Here is an 18,133-nt window from a genome sequence, read left to right as displayed (position 1 = left end):
TGTGTAATTTTATAAAGGAAGTGACATAAAATATGTTTTTCACCAATTTATTTGATTTATATGCACTCACTGGCAGTATATGACGTCAGAAGTGACGCTATTCTTAAAAATTCAATCAAAATCAGTCAAAAATTGACATTTTTCGTATCTTTTTTCGAATCGGAAATATAGAGCGACTCTTTGAACAAGAACGAACTTTTTGTCACTTAAATAAGTACTGAAGAGATAAATCTTTGGTGAAAATATTTTGTTTGTTCAAGCAGTCGCTCAATATTTCCTTAAAGAAAAACTGCTTGAAAACAAGTCGTTTTATGCTAAAAATGCGAAAATGGCGGGATAAGGTAAACTTTATGATGCCATATTTTTAAATTGTGGGCACTAAAATCAAAAATAATATTATGAAAAAACTTCAAATGTATATTTGTTCAAATAAAACAAAGAATTACAGTAAAGTGGCAATGTTCATTTAAGGGGGCCATTTTAGGCTCAAACCATATATAGTCCTTTATGATGTAACATAAACTTTCTAGTTATTGTAAAGGTTTTAAAGCTGTTATCAATTTCAATCTACTCTGGAGGAAATATTTTGCTTTTTTTGCAAACTTTTATTTACATTAGAAAATGTATTAACTTCATTCAGTAATCATTAAATATTTCCTCGTTTGATGAGATATCGGCGCTTCGGATTGGTTGAAAAATTTCTTTGATACCTGCATCAATAAAATTTTGCCGGATCAACTTTTCTCAACTGATCTGGTCTAAAACTATTTATAGAACGGGTATTTCCAAGATAAACACTGTCAACAAAATGTAAAGTTGTGTCCGTTTTATTGTCAGCAAAGAAAATGCAAACTTGTGAATATAAAAACTTTAAAGTTTTAAAGTTAACCTTCAAAAATGAACGAAACACATTATTTGATTCACGAAATAGAAAATTAAGCGTCTTCTCACGATTTCGTCTGCTTGAGATCAATCAACATTTATAGCGAGGCTGGCTGTTCCTTCTTTGTCGACATATCAGCTATTTTCGTCTACGATCGGCGATCGCCTTTCCATGGATGGTTATGTCCAGTTGTATATTCCAGCGATCTCACATGAAAACTAGTTTTAATACGAGTTTTTCTGCACAGTGAATAATATCACAAGCTATCGCATGTATTTCCTTTCGTTTTCAATCCAGCCGGTTCAGATTTTAACTCACTATTTGTGTTCAATCCATTAAATTCAGCTCAATAGCTCTGCATCAGCTGAAGGCGCATCCATTTTGAATACTGTTGCTGTTGTTGTTTTGTATTCATACGCGCCGCTTCATTTACATTATTTACATTTTTGATGAATGACACTTCACATTTTTTTTTATTTGAAAATGTTTTATTAAATGATAAGGAATGAAGATAATAATTTTTCTATTGATCGACGTATCAAAGAAAAAATTGACCGGAAAACTTTTTCATCAATGCGCTACGCGTTTTGATTTTTGCATTTTGGACACATACAATGCGCATGAATTTCCATGAACTACTTTGCTGCACGATGAAGAAACGGGGATTGAATATATAATGCTTGTTGCAAAATTCAAGGCAGCAACTGTTGAACTTTTTAACTTCTACTAAACAGACTTATTTTTTGTTTATAGCCGCTTACAAAATTTGGTCGCTCTCTGATGCTTTGCCGACATTAAAAGCATGAGAGAGAGAGAGAGAGAGAGAGAGAGAGAGAGAGAGAGAGAGATATTTTCAGTCTTTACCATACAATATGCATAAAGACACACCAAAAGAGCCCGGCTTTCAGTACTTCAGTACTTTGATTATCTATGTGTGGTGTCATGATTTTTTTAGGATTGAATGCTTTAAATCGATGTCGTACAACCATGTTTATCGTAATAAAAAATTATTTACAAAATACAGTTTAGCGTTTTCCATAGTAAAAGTTGGATTTGAATAAGGTAAAAAGTTTTGATTTCTAAACTTTTGGTGACAAAAATTCTGTTGCTTAAAATAAAACCAAAAAGATTTAAATATACACTGTATACTGTAATAAAACAATTTGATTACTATAATGTATTTGATACGCGTAGTTCACGTGAAAATCTTGAAAGCATTCACAATCAAACCTACTTTTAAAGGTTTACCACTAAGTTTTTCCGTCTAACGTACTAACTAAAGGTTTTTACTTTTGTAATAGTCATATATTTTACTATTAAAAACAAGAATTACTAAAGTAATTCAAAGATATTTTAACAAATAATCACGTTTTTTTTTTCAAAACGAGCTATGGTTTTCTAAATTCAAACTCTTTTACAATCATCAAAATTAGTCTTTACTCTTGTAAGAACACAACATTTACTACAAATATTCAAAGAAGTTTCGATGTAGAATTTTACATCATTCGGTAAAATATACTTAGTATAAAACATGACTCCATTGTTAAGGAATATCCAGTTTTATAAATAAGCAAATATAACAATGTTTTAGAAGGAGTAGGAATAGAAGTGAAGAAATAGTGAAACAGTCAACCTTTAAAGGGGCATGGTCACGATTTTGGTCAAAAATTATGTTTTCGATTGTAATGTTTACAATGCTTCAGTAAGGCATTTTTAATAGGTAACCAAAATTTGAGTGTCATTTGTTGAGTTATAAGCAAGTTATAGAGCTTACAATTCCTTGCTATGTAAACAAAGCGTTTGTTTACATTTTGAATGTTGAAATGAAAATTCCAGTTTTAGACCTTAAATGAATGTGTTAATCGTTAGGAACTGTTTATTTATGCTTAAAATGAATAAGAATATAGACAAATCAGCTTGAAAAAGATTTTTACTGGTATATTGATTCTATGTAAACAAAAACAGGGCACGAGCCTTGTTTACATAACGAAGAATTGTGAGCCCTGTATCTTGCTTAAAACTCATCAACTTGCACCAAAATTTCATTTGATCATTAGAAATGCATTCATAAAGCATTGTAAATACAAAAAACAGAAAAATAAAATTTGACCAAAATCGTGACCATGCCCCTGCTTGATAATAATGAACAATTTTTTTTCCAAAGAGTTACTAGTATTCAACAAAAGACAATTTCCCCAAATCTCTTATATCTTATCTCTTATCTCAAATCTCTTATGTTGTTGCTTGTTTTCTAAATACTTCTCTTAATCATACTTATAATTTACTTATAATTAATTGCCAAAGTACAAAAATGAACACTTAATATCAAACGTTGAAATCTAAAATAGTTTACGAAGAGTAACTCGTGTTTTGATAGAATACGTATTGGAAAACGCGAGATCACTACAGTCAACTATTTACAATAAAATTTTAGTTTGACGGTTTGTATTCTATTCATTTCCATGTTGAAACTCTGTTTAAATTTGTTTTAAAACCTGATATACCGTGAATACAAAAATGTCCATGTAAAATACATTGTATTTAAAGAGTGCTTTTAATCATAATTGTTGTAAGCGAATTGAAATTACATGTATATTATATCATTATTAAATGATTGCTGCAAAAACTTTACTTCACTATTATAATAATGAAAACTTTACTATAGTACACGTATAAGCAAATTAAAAGCAGATATTTTTTTTATTTTTAATCCAATAACAATTTGATTCAGAAGAAAACAAAAACAAAGACTCCTAGCAATACTAAACCCCTCCGTAAAGTGTGACTACAGCATAATATCTGCAATTATCTAATACACTTATTTTAATATACTCGTGCACACTTACCGTTCAAGGTATAAGGACAAAACGTTAAAACGTTAAAAAGTTTGTCAAAGTTTCGAGGTCTAAACTGGCTGAAAATGAAGATGCCTAGCATTATGCTTTAAATGATTAAACCCTATTGTACCTGATGCATGAGGTAGTATACCAACTAATTTGACAGTTATCAACACCCTGATATTAGATATGTTGATCAAATTTTCATTGGATATGTACCTGTTCATAATGGTATGAATAAAAACGCGATATTTTAAACGTATCAGTTTGCTGCCTGGCAGTTATTGGCCACCGTGTTCAGAACAATTAATATTTACAACATCTGCGGGGTCGCTGTACAACAGGGTTCAACCTTAACAATAACAAAAACAGCACAATGATGCGTGGTACGATATGGCAAGAAGCATAATTTATATAAAGGCGATATAAAACAGTATAATAAACTTTAAACAGAATAACTTAAATTATTGCTGCATTTACTACTACCATGAATTTTGACAGGCGTCGTAGATTACAGTGTTTTCTATACATTAATGTTTATTCATATATATTTATTAATGTTTGATACATGTGGTTTGTTTCATATTCATTGTATATAATAAAATGAATTATATTTCCCTAATATGGTAGATCACTTTCAGCGCCCAAAACACATCGAAACCAATGGGCAAATTTAATATAGGAATTAGTCACTAAATGCTAGTAAGGGAATTGGAATGAAAACACTCTTTTATCTCAGGAAGATATAAATCAATGTGTACCCAGTAAAACAACTTTTGTTCCTACGTCAAAATTAAAGCAGGTGGGTATAAATAATTTGTAACTAGGGTCAATAGAAACTTATGAAATTAATGTTTGCAAATATTTGCTTGTAGTTATCAATTACCACGTTTCATAGTTTCTCATTTGCCAAAACAAGAGAATAAAGTGCAATTATGTTGCCCTAATCAATAAGATCAAGGCAATTAATGAAGTCTCATTATACCGTTGCCGATATTTTATATCTAACTACCTATTGTCTTAATGAGTATTTGGTTTCTGGGTGCTGTGGTTTGGTGAGATTTGTAGATCAATAGTATATATTAGCACCGCGCGTGTGCTCAAGTTACAGAGCTACAGATATTTTGTCTTAATGTCGGTGGTACTCTGGGCTGGCTTTCGTGGCCAGCATTACAGGATATAAGGCTATGAGATGTGTACTTGTGGTTCTAAGTTTGTACTGGTATTCTTCTCTGTGTCTCTGTGAACTAGCAAGGTGAGTACCTTTTTATCATGTGGCATTCGTTACTGAGTTGATTGAGGGTTGGTTTAATTTTATTGTTTACTGGGGATATTTTTCATTTTATTTATATAACATTTCTACTTCATTTACTAACATGGGCTTTTGCATTATGATATTATTTAAAGTTTGCAAAGGAAGAAAATTTGCAAGATAATTTTAATTATGTAAAAGAAATTACACACTTGTCAGGAATCAAAAAGTGAAAATAGAATTAATGATGAAAAATTACGCTTTTGTTTATATATTTATGCTGTATTACATGCATATCTGCCGAGTTACAGATGCAACCACTATCCTTGTCAGAATGACTTAGCTTTACAATATTTCCTGGCCGTCTCGGAGAGATTATTTACAGAAAATATTCTCTCTCATCTATGATGCTAAAGAAAAGACTCCGAGCTTTATATTATTTTTTCAGAAAAATGTCATTGAACTGTTATTAGAAAAGTATTTTCGGTCAGGTAAGTTGATAATTAGAGCTTTATTTCTGCAACTGACCTCAGGTGTAGATCTATTCCTTACAATAGTTAACCTCACAAAGTGCATACATATAACAGCCATGTTTTTACAGATGGATCTGATCTTAGCAAATGCTGTTTTACAGAACTTAAACAGAAATATATCACACACATGTACCAGAAAAACAGACAACCCGACAAGCATAACAAGGTACGGTGGTCAGTTCTGATTCTCTGACTACTGCCTCAGTGTTTTCAAGAACGACCTATGTTATTCTATACAATTATATACCTTGTGTTGAATTTCCATTGTAGTACAAATACCATACAAATACTTTTCATAAGATAGTAAGTTATAAGTTAGTACTATTTGCGACTAGCGATTTAATTTTTTTAATACGACCCCCCCCCCCTTCCGGTTTCAGCTAAAGGAACTGTCAAGGAACTTTGGTATCTATTTGTGGGTTTAAAATTTTTAGCACGTTTACAAATCAGAAGTTTTCTTAAAGTTTACAAATAGGAAGATTGCATAGAGAAATAGTAAGACTTCCTAGAGTTTACAAATAAGAAGCTTTCCTAGCGTTTACAAATAAGAAGATTGTCTAGAGTTTACAAATAGAAAGACTTCCTAGTGTTTACAAGTAGGAAGACTTCCTAGCGTTTGCAAATAAGAATATTGTCTTCCCACAAATGTTTACTTAATTTGATGTTTTAGTCATAATACCAAATAAACAATTGTATAAAATCAGATACAATTCACATCAAGCGAGTGCCATTTAAGGCTTATTATCTCCTATGATACTTAAGAACACGTCAATCAAAAAGGACTACATCAATGCTATGCCTGTCCACTTCTCAAAAGATAATATTGTCTACATTATACATGTCCTATGATTCATTACTGGATACAGATATGTTTAAGTTCACATATTACATAAAGCCTAAATGAAATAAGAAATTCTTAATGCATTATACTTTAAAACTAGTCACGCCAATGCCTTGACTGTTTTAAAGGATATAAATGAATGTAAATCAATTTAAGAAAAGAAAAAAGATTGATTCAGAAAATAAAATATTGAATAAGACTAATGTGAATGCAAAAGCAAATCATTTATTGTTCAATTATCTCGTTTCATTACAGATCTCGAGGTCACACTTGATTACGATGCAAAATTTTCCTTATAATACGCTTGTTTCAAGGATTAATGATTTATAATATTACTGTAGAAAAAGGTGCCCCTTTCAAGGTTTTATAATATTTACCGCGGAGAAAAGTGCCCTCTTTACCATTATTTAACATGCCCTTTTCAAATCCTAGATTTAACACTAAGGAGCCATATCAAAAGTGGTAATACTTCCAAGATTCTTTCTTCAGTCAGGGAATGTAAAAGTGTAATTTTCACCCGAGGATTTTTTGACAATTGTTTCCTATGGAGAAAAGAGTTTGTCAAAGAGCAGATGTCGCAACAAAAATACCCATCATTTTCATTTGCAGCAATTTCTCTATAGATTTTGCTTATGGTAAAACAATCTTTTAACCAAAACTTCTCAAAATACTGTGCTATAACTATGAAAGTGACCTGAAGGAATGAATAGGAGGTGAAAAGATTGTTCATATCTTTTTATTTCATCTATAATGTTTTTAATTTCCATAGGGTTTTTAAATATTCAAAACAATTTATATACCATAACACACAAATGTGACAAAAACAACAGCATAATTATTAACATCAGATGGAAATAGGTTTTATGTTTTATGTAAACGTGTTTATAATTACCCCTCTAATAGCGTAACAAAAGGTTAATGTGTAATTTGTGCTTTTACATACATGGTTTCATACAGCTTTGGTGAATATTTCTCTGTACGACATAACATTCACGCTTTCACATTAAAATTCATTAAATCATAAGCTCATTTGCATTATCTTGTTGTAACTTTCTTTTGTTTTAGGAGAGAAATACTAAATCATTTGCTAAATGCATCCAGATATGACGCAAGAATTGCCCCAAACTATGAAGAAGGTACGTATCAAAAAAGAGTATATGACACAATAACCATGTATCAAGCCTTCAGATGAATTCATCTAGGTTCTGGTATTGGTGTTCATAATAACTTCACATATTACCATCTCAAAAATAGCTGTATCCAACTCAATACAATTATTCGAGAGGTGAACGCAGTCTATTTAATGGCCAAATATTGTTGCTACTACATGTATATTGGCAGTTTTCTGTATTTCATGTACAATTATACTCTCTGCTTTTGTAAGGAACTTGAGGTAAATAAATTCCATTGATGCTAAGTGGCTTCCGTGTTCTCCGGTCATTTCTTATCAAGATTGGCGGGCAGCAGCTGTGGAGTCAGCCCTATACATCATTATTGAACATTGGGAAGCGTTTTCACGTGTGATGAAATGAACTGACATAAACGATGATCTTCAGTCATACGAAATTGTGATCTCCTTTTCAACTGATAATATCAACCTTATGCGTTGAAAATGCTTCGAACTGTCAATCGTACAGGCATCGGTTTCTTAGATAAAGTTTACCTTTTTTTATAGTTAGCGTAAACTCCAACGTTGAAACCGATTGTCCATCTTTTTTTTTTCAATTTTTATGCACTAGATTATATGATTTATCTCAGTGTCCAAAACACAAGTGAGAGGTAAAAAATGACAAAACAAATGTTTAACAATACATGTACATTGTTTAACCACCTTTAATAAAGATATTTGCTTATTGTAGATCGAGCTACAAACGTCACTTTGCAGCTATATATCCTCAGCATTAATTCCATCAACGAAATGGCAATGGTAAGACGGGACATGTTTTGTTGCAAATACTATGATTGATGACTTTTGATAAGGTTGAAAGACCGAGAAATGAATAATCGGCCCCTGGAGATGTAGCCCAATAATGACCAATAGTTATACTAGACATATTGTTATTTTGACAGAGATATAAGGCATGGAGATAACATACATACAAACATTAGACAGAAAATAACTGCTTAAGAATTATACACTACTTTGATAAACCATAATCTTATTGCTTAATTACATGTACATTGCGAAATGCATTATCTGTCATTTACAGTCAATCGAGACACATTCTTTGGCCAGATACAGACATTATTATAGTATAGACAAATACACTAAATATGTAGAATTTACACTGTATTTATTTTCTTATGAAGGATCTTTCAATGGAGACGTTCCTTAGACAGACGTGGGTAGATCCGCGCCTGAATTACGAGCACCTGAGTAATTTCAGCAACCTTGAGCTGGATCAGAGAATGATGGCGGACGTATGGGTCCCCGATACCTACTTCCCAAATGAGAAAGAGGCTCATTTTCACGTCGTTACGGTTCCGAACAGGCTTCTTCATATAAGCAGAAATGGCACCGTTTTTTACAGTATTAGGTGGGTTTCTTTAAGGAATGAATAAATAATCAATCTTTGAGTTTTATGAGGTGATCAAATCAGGTCCGGGTGACCAAGTCCAATAAAGCCCGGAGGGCTTTCTGAAAGGTTTGATCACGTCCGATAGTATGTGATCACCTGAAAACATTCAAAGAAAGATTTTTTCTTACTTAATATATTTATATAATTTTCAGCTATTGTGTGATGAAATATTTAAATAGATATTGATGAAATGTATTGTACAATACATTACAAAACCGATTCGTAGTGTTATCACAAAGACACTGGAAAATGTAAATTTCTTAAAATCAACGGTGCTGAGGCTTCAGGGGTTTTTTTCATTTCCGGTGTAGTTTACTTCTTACTTTTTTGAAAAAAAATTATTTTCATGGTTAAACTGACTATTTCATTATTTTATCTGACTTTGATCATGCTTTCACATTAAATATTTTTGCAGGTTGTCTTTAACACTGACTTGTCGGATGAATTTGTATAATTATCCCATGGACGAGCAGAACTGTCCAATTTACATAGAAACCTGTAAGTCTTTCTATAAAGGAAACTGATTGACAAGCACCAAAATATGTTAATAAAAACATTTCCCTACGTATTTTTTAAGGTGATGGGGGTTTCGAGAGATACGGTTTTTAAAGTTATAATCCACAGAACAAAGCTCTCAATTTACACAAGTTTTATATGTGTTTCAAATTTTGAATATCGAATTTAAAAATATAACTTCGCCAAAAGTTTCACTAAGATAATTAATGGGGGGGGGGGGTTGTCACGGATCTGATCCTCTTACATGTAGATTCAAAGTTTGGGATTTTGTAAGCCTTAAGATATTTTGGGTAGTTTTCTATCATTTTGACGTAAATAGCCTCGTGCTGTTGTAGATGGCTACACTGAAGAGAATGTGCTTTTTAACTGGAAGTCTGTGGATGCAGTTCAGGTGGACGATGTGGAAATGCCGCAGTTTTACTTCAGAAAGAGTCCCGCCATCAGCAAGTGTACCCGAACATTCAAATATGGCTCCGGTGGGTACCTTATTTACATAGAGTAAATTTTTCAGTGATATAGTTTAAGCAAATATAAAGACTCTGTATACATTTTACTTTTTCCCTAACTTCATGTGCACATATCATTCGGAAAATATGGTTTGATTTCAGAGGCAACCTTTACTTGTTTATCAACCACTCTGCACCTTCAACGCAACATCGGCTACTACATGGCACAGGTCTTTGTTCCCAGCATCCTTATCGTCATCCTGTCGTGGGTGTCTTTCTGGATACACGTGGACGCCATTCCCGCCCGAATTTCCTTGGGCGTGTTGACAGTGCTCACCATTACTACACAGAGTGCTGGAATACGGGCGTCTTTACCCCGTGTGTCTTACATTAAGGCGATAGACGTGTGGAATTCCGCCTGTCTTGTGTTCGTGTTCACCGCTTTGTTGGAGTATGCTTATATCAATGTTCAAACACGGCGTCATCAAAAATCTGCATCAAAAGAAACCCTGTTGACGGTAATTAGTACAGACAATTAGATACATCAACTTCTGAGAGATCGTAGCCAAGATTATAGAGAATTACATAATAACAGTGTTGCTGCACTCCAAACTCCCTTTAGATACATGAATTCCAGTTAACGTAATCAAAAACAATAATACGGCACACATAATTGCGGAGTGAATGTTTTTCATCACACCATTCTATGTTTTGTAGATACAGGCCTCCAACCCTTTGGTCCTCTCCCAGGGCGTAGCCCCAGCACGTTGCATAGACGTCCGGAAGACTATCGGAGCGAGAGAAATGGACTACCTGAAGAGAGCACGGACTATCGACAGGGTTGCGCGATTTGCCTTCCCGATCTCATTCGCCATTTTTAACATTACATTTTGGATTTACTACATGTTTGCACATGATTATCAAAATGATTGAACAGAAACTGTTTGCATGTTAATTGCCTGTAATGAGTTCAAGATATGCAGATGTAAAAAAGAAAAATGACGTTAAGACATAAATGCCAAGTGTTTCTTAAACAGACTTGTTTAACTTTGTTAAACAGAACATTAATTACTGTTTATGTTAATTACACTCTATGGTATCTTTTTTTAATTAAATAGCATTCCGTCGTCAAAAATTTTTGATGAAGGGGACCCATTGTATCCACGTTTGTCCGTTGTCAAGCGTCGTCATTCGGGCATTTAAGCCTTTGAACAGTTGAGCTTTATTTTGTTACCTTATCCAAATGTGCGTAGCATGCCATCTGTAGGAGAATTAAAATCTTGATCCTTGTCTCTTTTAGTTAAAAAATATAATCTAACTAATTATCTAGTTTTTTTTACTTATGTATCAGTCTTTTGAGTTGAGTAACCCTTCTCTATTTATAATTAAATTGGCATTTTATCAATCTGTCATATTTTAAATTTTGAATTTACTGGGTGGGCATAAATACAAAATTTACAACATTTTTGTCAGGTCGTAAATCTTGTATTTACACTCACGCAGTAAATTAAAAAATTACAACACAACTATGTTGTAAATTTTTATTCACTCACCATGTAAATTAAAAATTCACAACACAACTATGTTTTTAATTTTGTATTTAAACCAATGCACCCAGTAAAGTCAAAATTTACAACATGACCAATCAGATGTCTGGTTATGCATGGAACATTCGAGGAGTTTCGACTCATTGAGTCATTGCGAATATAAACAAAGAAATTGACATTCATCAAGTGTTTTCAGAGAGAAAATCACACGAAAACCAAGAGTCATTGTAAAACTTATAATAATGATTCTTTTTCATTGTAAATTTGTGTTAGATCAAAATATGACAAAATGGAAAGAGGCAAAGATTTTTCATTTTATTTTCTTTTACCACTGAATACCAATATTAATAGCTGTAAAGAAAAGTGACTCCAAAATATACGCCCGTGTCAATTTCAAAATGTGAACTTTTTAAGGAAGAAATGCTCTTAGAATAAAAAAAAATTCATTTGACAACAATCAAGTAGAATTAAGTTATATTTAAGAAAAATTGAAAATACAGAGGTTTCTAATTCAAAGAATATGTATATCAGATAAATGAAATATATCTGAAAACTCAACGGCAGGAGTATTTTCTTTTTAGAATTAATTAGAGAATTTGACTCTCTCTACAATTTTATTCATAACAGTAAAATACATCTATGTAGATCTTGCCTCTAACAGTTACCAAGGAGTAGTCCCATAAACTTACCATAACCTGTCATTCGATGTCGAATTATTTCAACGTTCCTCTATGTCTTCTCCTGGTCGATTGGTCGATTCGACATCTTGATTTATGGTATACTAATAGTATATAATAGTTTATTTGCTAAATAAATTCAAACGAATTATTAGAATTATTAGCGATTTACAATGCATTTAACCATTTTAAAAGCAATATATATATATATATATATATATATATATATATATATATATATATATATATATATATATATATATATATATATATATATAAAATATGGTATTATTATATACACTATTCTTCACTACATAAAACCAGAAGCAAACGTAATGCACACTAAAGTTTTATGATAAATATAAATTAGATAGATTGATATCGAGAAAAAGGTCGTGATGTAGTTTATTGCCATTCCATCAAAACTATGTCGTTATATTTGCATTTAATTAAGATATTTCTCCCTTCTTCTTACTAAATCCACTAATTCTTGTGTGATTGTTTTCAAAAAATCTAAGATGCCGAGGATGTGAACCGTGGCTATACAAAAGAAGTTAGATGGTTATGTTTGTAAAATCCAGGTAAATGCAATCACCATGTCACTTCAAACAAGGATTTCTAACAATCTTCCTCAGACGGGTTCTAGTCATGTGATCTTCTTTGTTTGATGAATACATACTTTCTTAATTCATTGGCATAACAGCACAATGCACAAAAACAGGCAATATAAATAGAAAGTATATAATACAAATGGAAATAATTAATACAATACAAATGAAATAATAAAATACAGATGAAAAATTAATTAATACAAAAAAAAATTAAAAAGTTAATATACTCGTACAATACCATTATTAAAGATCAAATGTTGCAAAATGTGACATGCCGTGTAGTTCTGAATGTTATATTAAATTTATTGACGTTTGCGTTGGATACAAAGTTATACATGTACCTTAATTACAATCCAAGCAAATAATTTATCCTGATGTTGTGTTGCCCATCACTCGATACACTGGTGGGGGTCCTACTGCTGAATCAACAGGGGTTGCTTTTCTTCCGATACACTTTGACTCTCCGTATTCTACGAAACCGCTGTGCACCAAAAATATTTCCAAATGAAATTAAAATCAGGCATTTCATCCAGGTTTTTTTTCATAATAGTGTTGTCCGTAAGAGGAGAAAGGTCTCATTTTTAAATTAGTTAGATTGAAAGGAATCACTGATACGTCACAAGAAAATCTAAACAAGTCAGATTTTACGCCTAAGAACTCATCGTTCATAACCGCTAAAATGTGAAACGTCATTGACCATTGATGAACCGTATTTTAAAATTCTTTTGTGTTACTCTTATAAGTATTAATAATTTACCATGCATGTTTTCTTAGTTTGATTGTATTGATACTTGCTGATGAAGAAGAGAAAGCATTTGTATTTTAATATTAAGATTGAAACCATCTGTAAAGGGGCATGGTCACGATTTTGGTCAAAAAATATCTTTCCGATTTTAATGTTTACAATGCTTTGGTAAGGCATATTTAATAGGCAACCGAAATTTGAGTGTCATTTGTTTAGTTATAAACCGGATACAGGGCTTGACATTCTTTGATATGTAAATAAAACGTTTGTTTACATTTTGAATGTTGAAGTAAAAATTCCAGTTTTATACCTAAAATGAATATGTTAAACGTTAGGAACTGTTTATTTGTACCTATGTCACCATGTCACAATAAACAAGGATTTCTAACAATCTTCCTCAGACGGGCTCTAGTCACGTGATCTTCTTTGTTTGATGAATACATACTTTCTTAATTCATTGGCATAACAGCACAATGCACAAAAACAGGCAATATAAATAGAAAGTATATAATACAAATGGAAATAATAAATTACAGATGAAAAATTAATTAATACAAAAAAAATTAAAAAGTTAATATACTCGTACAATACCATTATTAAAGATCAAATGTTGCAAAATTTGACATGCCATGTAGTTCTGAATGTTATATTAAATTTATTGACGTTTGCGTTGGATACAAAGTTATACATGTACCTTAATTACAATCCAAGCAAATAATTTATCCTGATGTTGTGTTGCCCATCACTCGATACACTGGTGGGGGTCCTACTGCTGAATCAACAGGGGTTGCTTTTCTTCCGATACACTTTGACTCTCCGTATTCTACGAAACCGCTGTGCACCAAAAATATTTCCAAATGAAATTAAAATCAGGCATTTCATCCAGGTTTTTTTTCATAATAGTGTTGTCCGTAAATGGAGAAAGGTCTCATTTTTAAATTAGTTAGATTGAAAGGAATCACTGATACGTCACAAGAAAATCTAAACAAGTCAGATTTTACGCCTAAGAACTCATCGTTCATAACCGCTAAAATGTGAAACGTCATTGACCATTGATGAACCGTATTTTAAAATTCTTTTGTGTTACTCTTATAAGTATTAATAATTTACCATGCATGTTTTCTTAGTTTGATTGTATTGATACTTGCTGATGAAGAAGAGAAAGCATTTGTATTTTAATATTAAGATTGAAACCATCTGTAAAGGGGCATGGTCACGATTTTGGTCAAAAAATATCTTTCCGATTTTAATGTTTACAATGCTTTGGTAAGGCATATTTAATAGGCAACCGAAATTTGAGTGTCATTTGTTTAGTTATAAACCGGATACAGGGCTTGACATTCTTTGATATGTAAATAAAACGTTTGTTTACATTTTGAATGTTGAAGTAAAAATTCCAGTTTTATACCTAAAATGAATATGTTAAACGTTAGGAACTGTTTATTTGTACCTATGTCACCATGTCACAATAAACAAGGATTTCTAACAATCTTCCTCAGACGGGCTCTAGTCACGTGATCTTCTTTGTTTGATGAATACATACTTTCTTAATTCATTGGCATAACAGCACAATGCACAAAAACAGGCAATATAAATAGAAAGTATATAATACAAATGGAAATAATAAATTACAGATGAAAAATTAATTAATACAAAAAAAATTAAAAAGTTAATATACTCGTACAATACCATTATTAAAGATCAAATGTTGCAAAATTTGACATGCCATGTAGTTCTGAATGTTATATTAAATTTATTGACGTTTGCGTTGGATACAAAGTTATACATGTACCTTAATTACAATCCAAGCAAATAATTTATCCTGATGTTGTGTTGCCCATCACTCGATACACTGGTGGGGGTCCTACTGCTGAATCAACAGGGGTTGCTTTTCTTCCGATACACTTTGACTCTCCGTATTCTACGAAACCGCTGTGCACCAAAAATATTTCCAAATGAAATTAAAATCAGGCATTTCATCCAGGTTTTTTTTCATAATAGTGTTGTCCGTAAATGGAGAAAGGTCTCATTTTTAAATTAGTTAGATTGAAAGGAATCACTGATACGTCACAAGAAAATCTAAACAAGTCAGATTTTACGCCTGAGAACTCATCGTTCATAACCGCTAAAATGTGAAACGTCATTGACCATTGATGAACCGTATTTTAAAATTCTTTTGTGTTACTCTTATAAGTATTAATAATTTACCATGCATGTTTTCTTAGTTTGATTGTATTGATACTTGCTGATGAAGAAGAGAAAGCATTTGTATTTTTTATTAAAATTGAAGCCATCTTTAAAGGGGCATAGTCACGATTTTGGTCAAAAAATATTTTTCAGATTTTAAAGTTTACAATGCTTTAACAGGCAACCGAAATTTGAGTGTCATTTGTTGAGTTATAAACCGGTTACAGAGTTTGAAACTCTTTGATATGTAAACAAAGCGTTTGTTTACATTTTGATTGTTGAAGTAAAAATTCCAGTTTTACACCAAAAATGAATATGTTAAACGTTAGGAACTATTTATTTGTGCTTTAAATGAATAAAAAAGATCGACAAATCAGCTTGAAAAAAATTGTTAGAGGTATATTGAACCTATGTAAATAAAAACAGCGAACAAGCTTTGTTTACATGACAAAGAATTGTGAGCCCTGTATCTTGCATTTACCGGCATATAACTCCACGAATGACACTCAAATTCCATTTGATCATTAGAAATGCATTTCTAAAGCATTGTAATTAATATTATATACAGAAAAGCAGAATTTGACCAAAATCAAAACCATGCCCCTTTAAGACAAGCGCAAAAAATAACCCTTAACTATTTCGCAAGAATGTGTCTAATTTAATACTGGTATACAGAGTCACATATTACCGCAATTTGTATGTTTTGTAGAATGTATTACTCTACACAAAACTATAATGTCTGGCTAGCATTAATATATGGTTAGTATGTGCATTCCTTTTTGCACTCAATGTATTTGCATTTGTTATTCGACGGTTACTAAAAACTGTTGGCTGAAAATAGTTTCTTATTATATCCTATTTATTTTCTATTATCTTTTCGTGGAGTGTTGAGATTAAAAATTACATAGTCATTACAACTACATTAGAATTTGGCTGTATATTGCGTAAAAAATAAAGTAAATGGTGAAATAGTTATCTGACAACGTTATTCGTCATAAATATACGCTGAGGACAAGAAATCTTGAAATTTAGCTTTTAAAGGTCGATTTTTCTTCAGAAAATAATTTGATACAAGATGATTGATGATAAATGTACTCACTTTTATTAGATGGAGAGACGCTGACCAGAGAGAGCGAAGGCCATAAAAAAGTTATGTTCAGTGATTTCTCGACAAGTTGTTGATCAATATTTATTAATCTTGACCATTCTTAACCACGTTTGTGTAAAATGCTTCCTTCGGTAAACACTGCGCTGATTAAGTCTGTAGCAAGTTTCGGATGATTGATGGCAAACCGTTTAGAAGGACCAACAAAATTCCTAGGCACCAATTAAGATCCAAGTCCGGCATTTTACTCATAAACGTTTGACGGATCTTTTCTCATTCTGAAATTTCCTACATTTTTCTCCTGCATCACTGCGTCAGTCAGTATTATTCAGACCTTTACCTCTGACGCATTGACAAATCTTCTGTAGTTTGTAATTTCTTTTTATTTTATGTTTTTTAAATGTTTTCTTTCAAGATAAATAGATCAAGTTATAGTTATTTTTTAATAGAGTATGTTATATTCCTTTGATGCGCGTAACATAATTTACAATCAGACTAGACATTTGATCTAAAATGTCATTATTTTTCGAGTCTCATACATAAAATCAGTCTAAAAATACTTCTGAACACTTAGTTCCTTCGAAGCGGGAATACAATGAATTCTAGTATATGAAAATATATAAAAAGATATATCCAGACTCATGAAACGACATTTTAAAGTATGCTCTCTGGGGTTTTTTTGCCGGGGGGTTGTTTTTTTTTTGGGGGGGGGGGGTGTGTTTTGTTTTTTTTGTTTTTTTGGTTTTTTTTTTGGTTTTTTTTTTTGTTTTTTTTTTTTTTTTTGTTTTTTGTTTTTTGGTTAGCTGGGTTCTTACTGCACTGCTACAATAATAAATAGATATGAATTTAGATTCTCTTAGTTGTCACGTATGATCCTATAGGTGTGGGATGATGTATATCGTGGTAACAAAAACATGTCAGTGTTTTCTTATAACGCAAAAAAATTTCTTGTAGTAGAAAAAAAAAATCGAAATGAACAAAGGAATATTTGAACACAAACTCAATTAACGGAAAAGTTTTTCTGAGTCTGGAGTATATTGGAAACCACTGATTGGTCCAGGTGTGGTGTGTTGACTACCAGAAGTAGACCTTGGCCCCAAACACTGCCGCTCGCCAACGATCAAAAATGTCCGAGTGATCAATTAAATACATTACTTTTTGAAAAATGTGATACCAGTAGTACTATTAATAGAAGAAATGAAAAAAAGTTTTTCACCAACTTATGCATTTTTTTCTCATTTTTACATTGCGATAAGAAAACTGAAACTGTCGATGAATATGCTTAAAAGGGCATGGTCACATTTTGGGTCAAATTCCATTTTTCTGTGTTTATTATTTACAATGCTTTAGGAATGCATTTCTAATGATCAAATG

General features: G+C 31.9%; 1 protein-coding gene and 1 long non-coding RNA gene across 3 annotated transcripts; one reads left to right on the top strand and one right to left on the bottom strand.

Annotated features, from left to right (window-relative positions):
- Window positions 1–4,808: 4,808 nt before the first annotated feature.
- LOC128156445 (glycine receptor subunit alpha-1-like) lies at window positions 4,809–11,452 on the top strand. 2 transcript variants are annotated; one of them, XM_052818602.1, is made up of 9 exons: window positions 4,863–4,975; window positions 5,607–5,671; window positions 7,412–7,482; window positions 8,206–8,273; window positions 8,657–8,883; window positions 9,341–9,423; window positions 9,777–9,917; window positions 10,050–10,405; window positions 10,605–11,452. In XM_052818602.1, exons 4-9 carry the CDS (start codon window positions 8,265–8,267, stop codon window positions 10,818–10,820), a joined length of 1,032 nt encoding a protein of 343 aa, XP_052674562.1. In that variant the 5' UTR covers window positions 4,863–4,975; window positions 5,607–5,671; window positions 7,412–7,482; window positions 8,206–8,264; the 3' UTR covers window positions 10,821–11,452. The 2 variants fall into 2 exon arrangements, with proteins under 2 accessions (XP_052674561.1, XP_052674562.1); XM_052818601.1 differs by lacking the exon at window positions 5,607–5,671 and having other exon boundaries at window positions 4,809–4,975.
- Window positions 11,453–11,635: 183 nt separating this feature from the next.
- Window positions 11,636–16,892, bottom strand: LOC128156446 (uncharacterized). The gene is made up of 5 exons (XR_008239723.1): window positions 16,754–16,892; window positions 15,260–15,399; window positions 14,162–14,301; window positions 13,064–13,203; window positions 11,636–12,240 (listed from the first exon to the last, which is right to left on the bottom strand). It is a non-coding gene; the product is annotated as an uncharacterized LOC128156446 (long non-coding RNA).
- Window positions 16,893–18,133: the final 1,241 nt, after the last annotated feature.

The sequence above is a fragment of the Crassostrea angulata genome, chromosome 7 (genome assembly GCF_025612915.1).
Source record: "Crassostrea angulata isolate pt1a10 chromosome 7, ASM2561291v2, whole genome shotgun sequence".
Lineage (NCBI taxonomy): Eukaryota > Metazoa > Mollusca > Bivalvia > Ostreida > Ostreidae > Magallana > Magallana angulata.
This window is presented reverse-complemented; position numbering and strand designations above follow the sequence as displayed.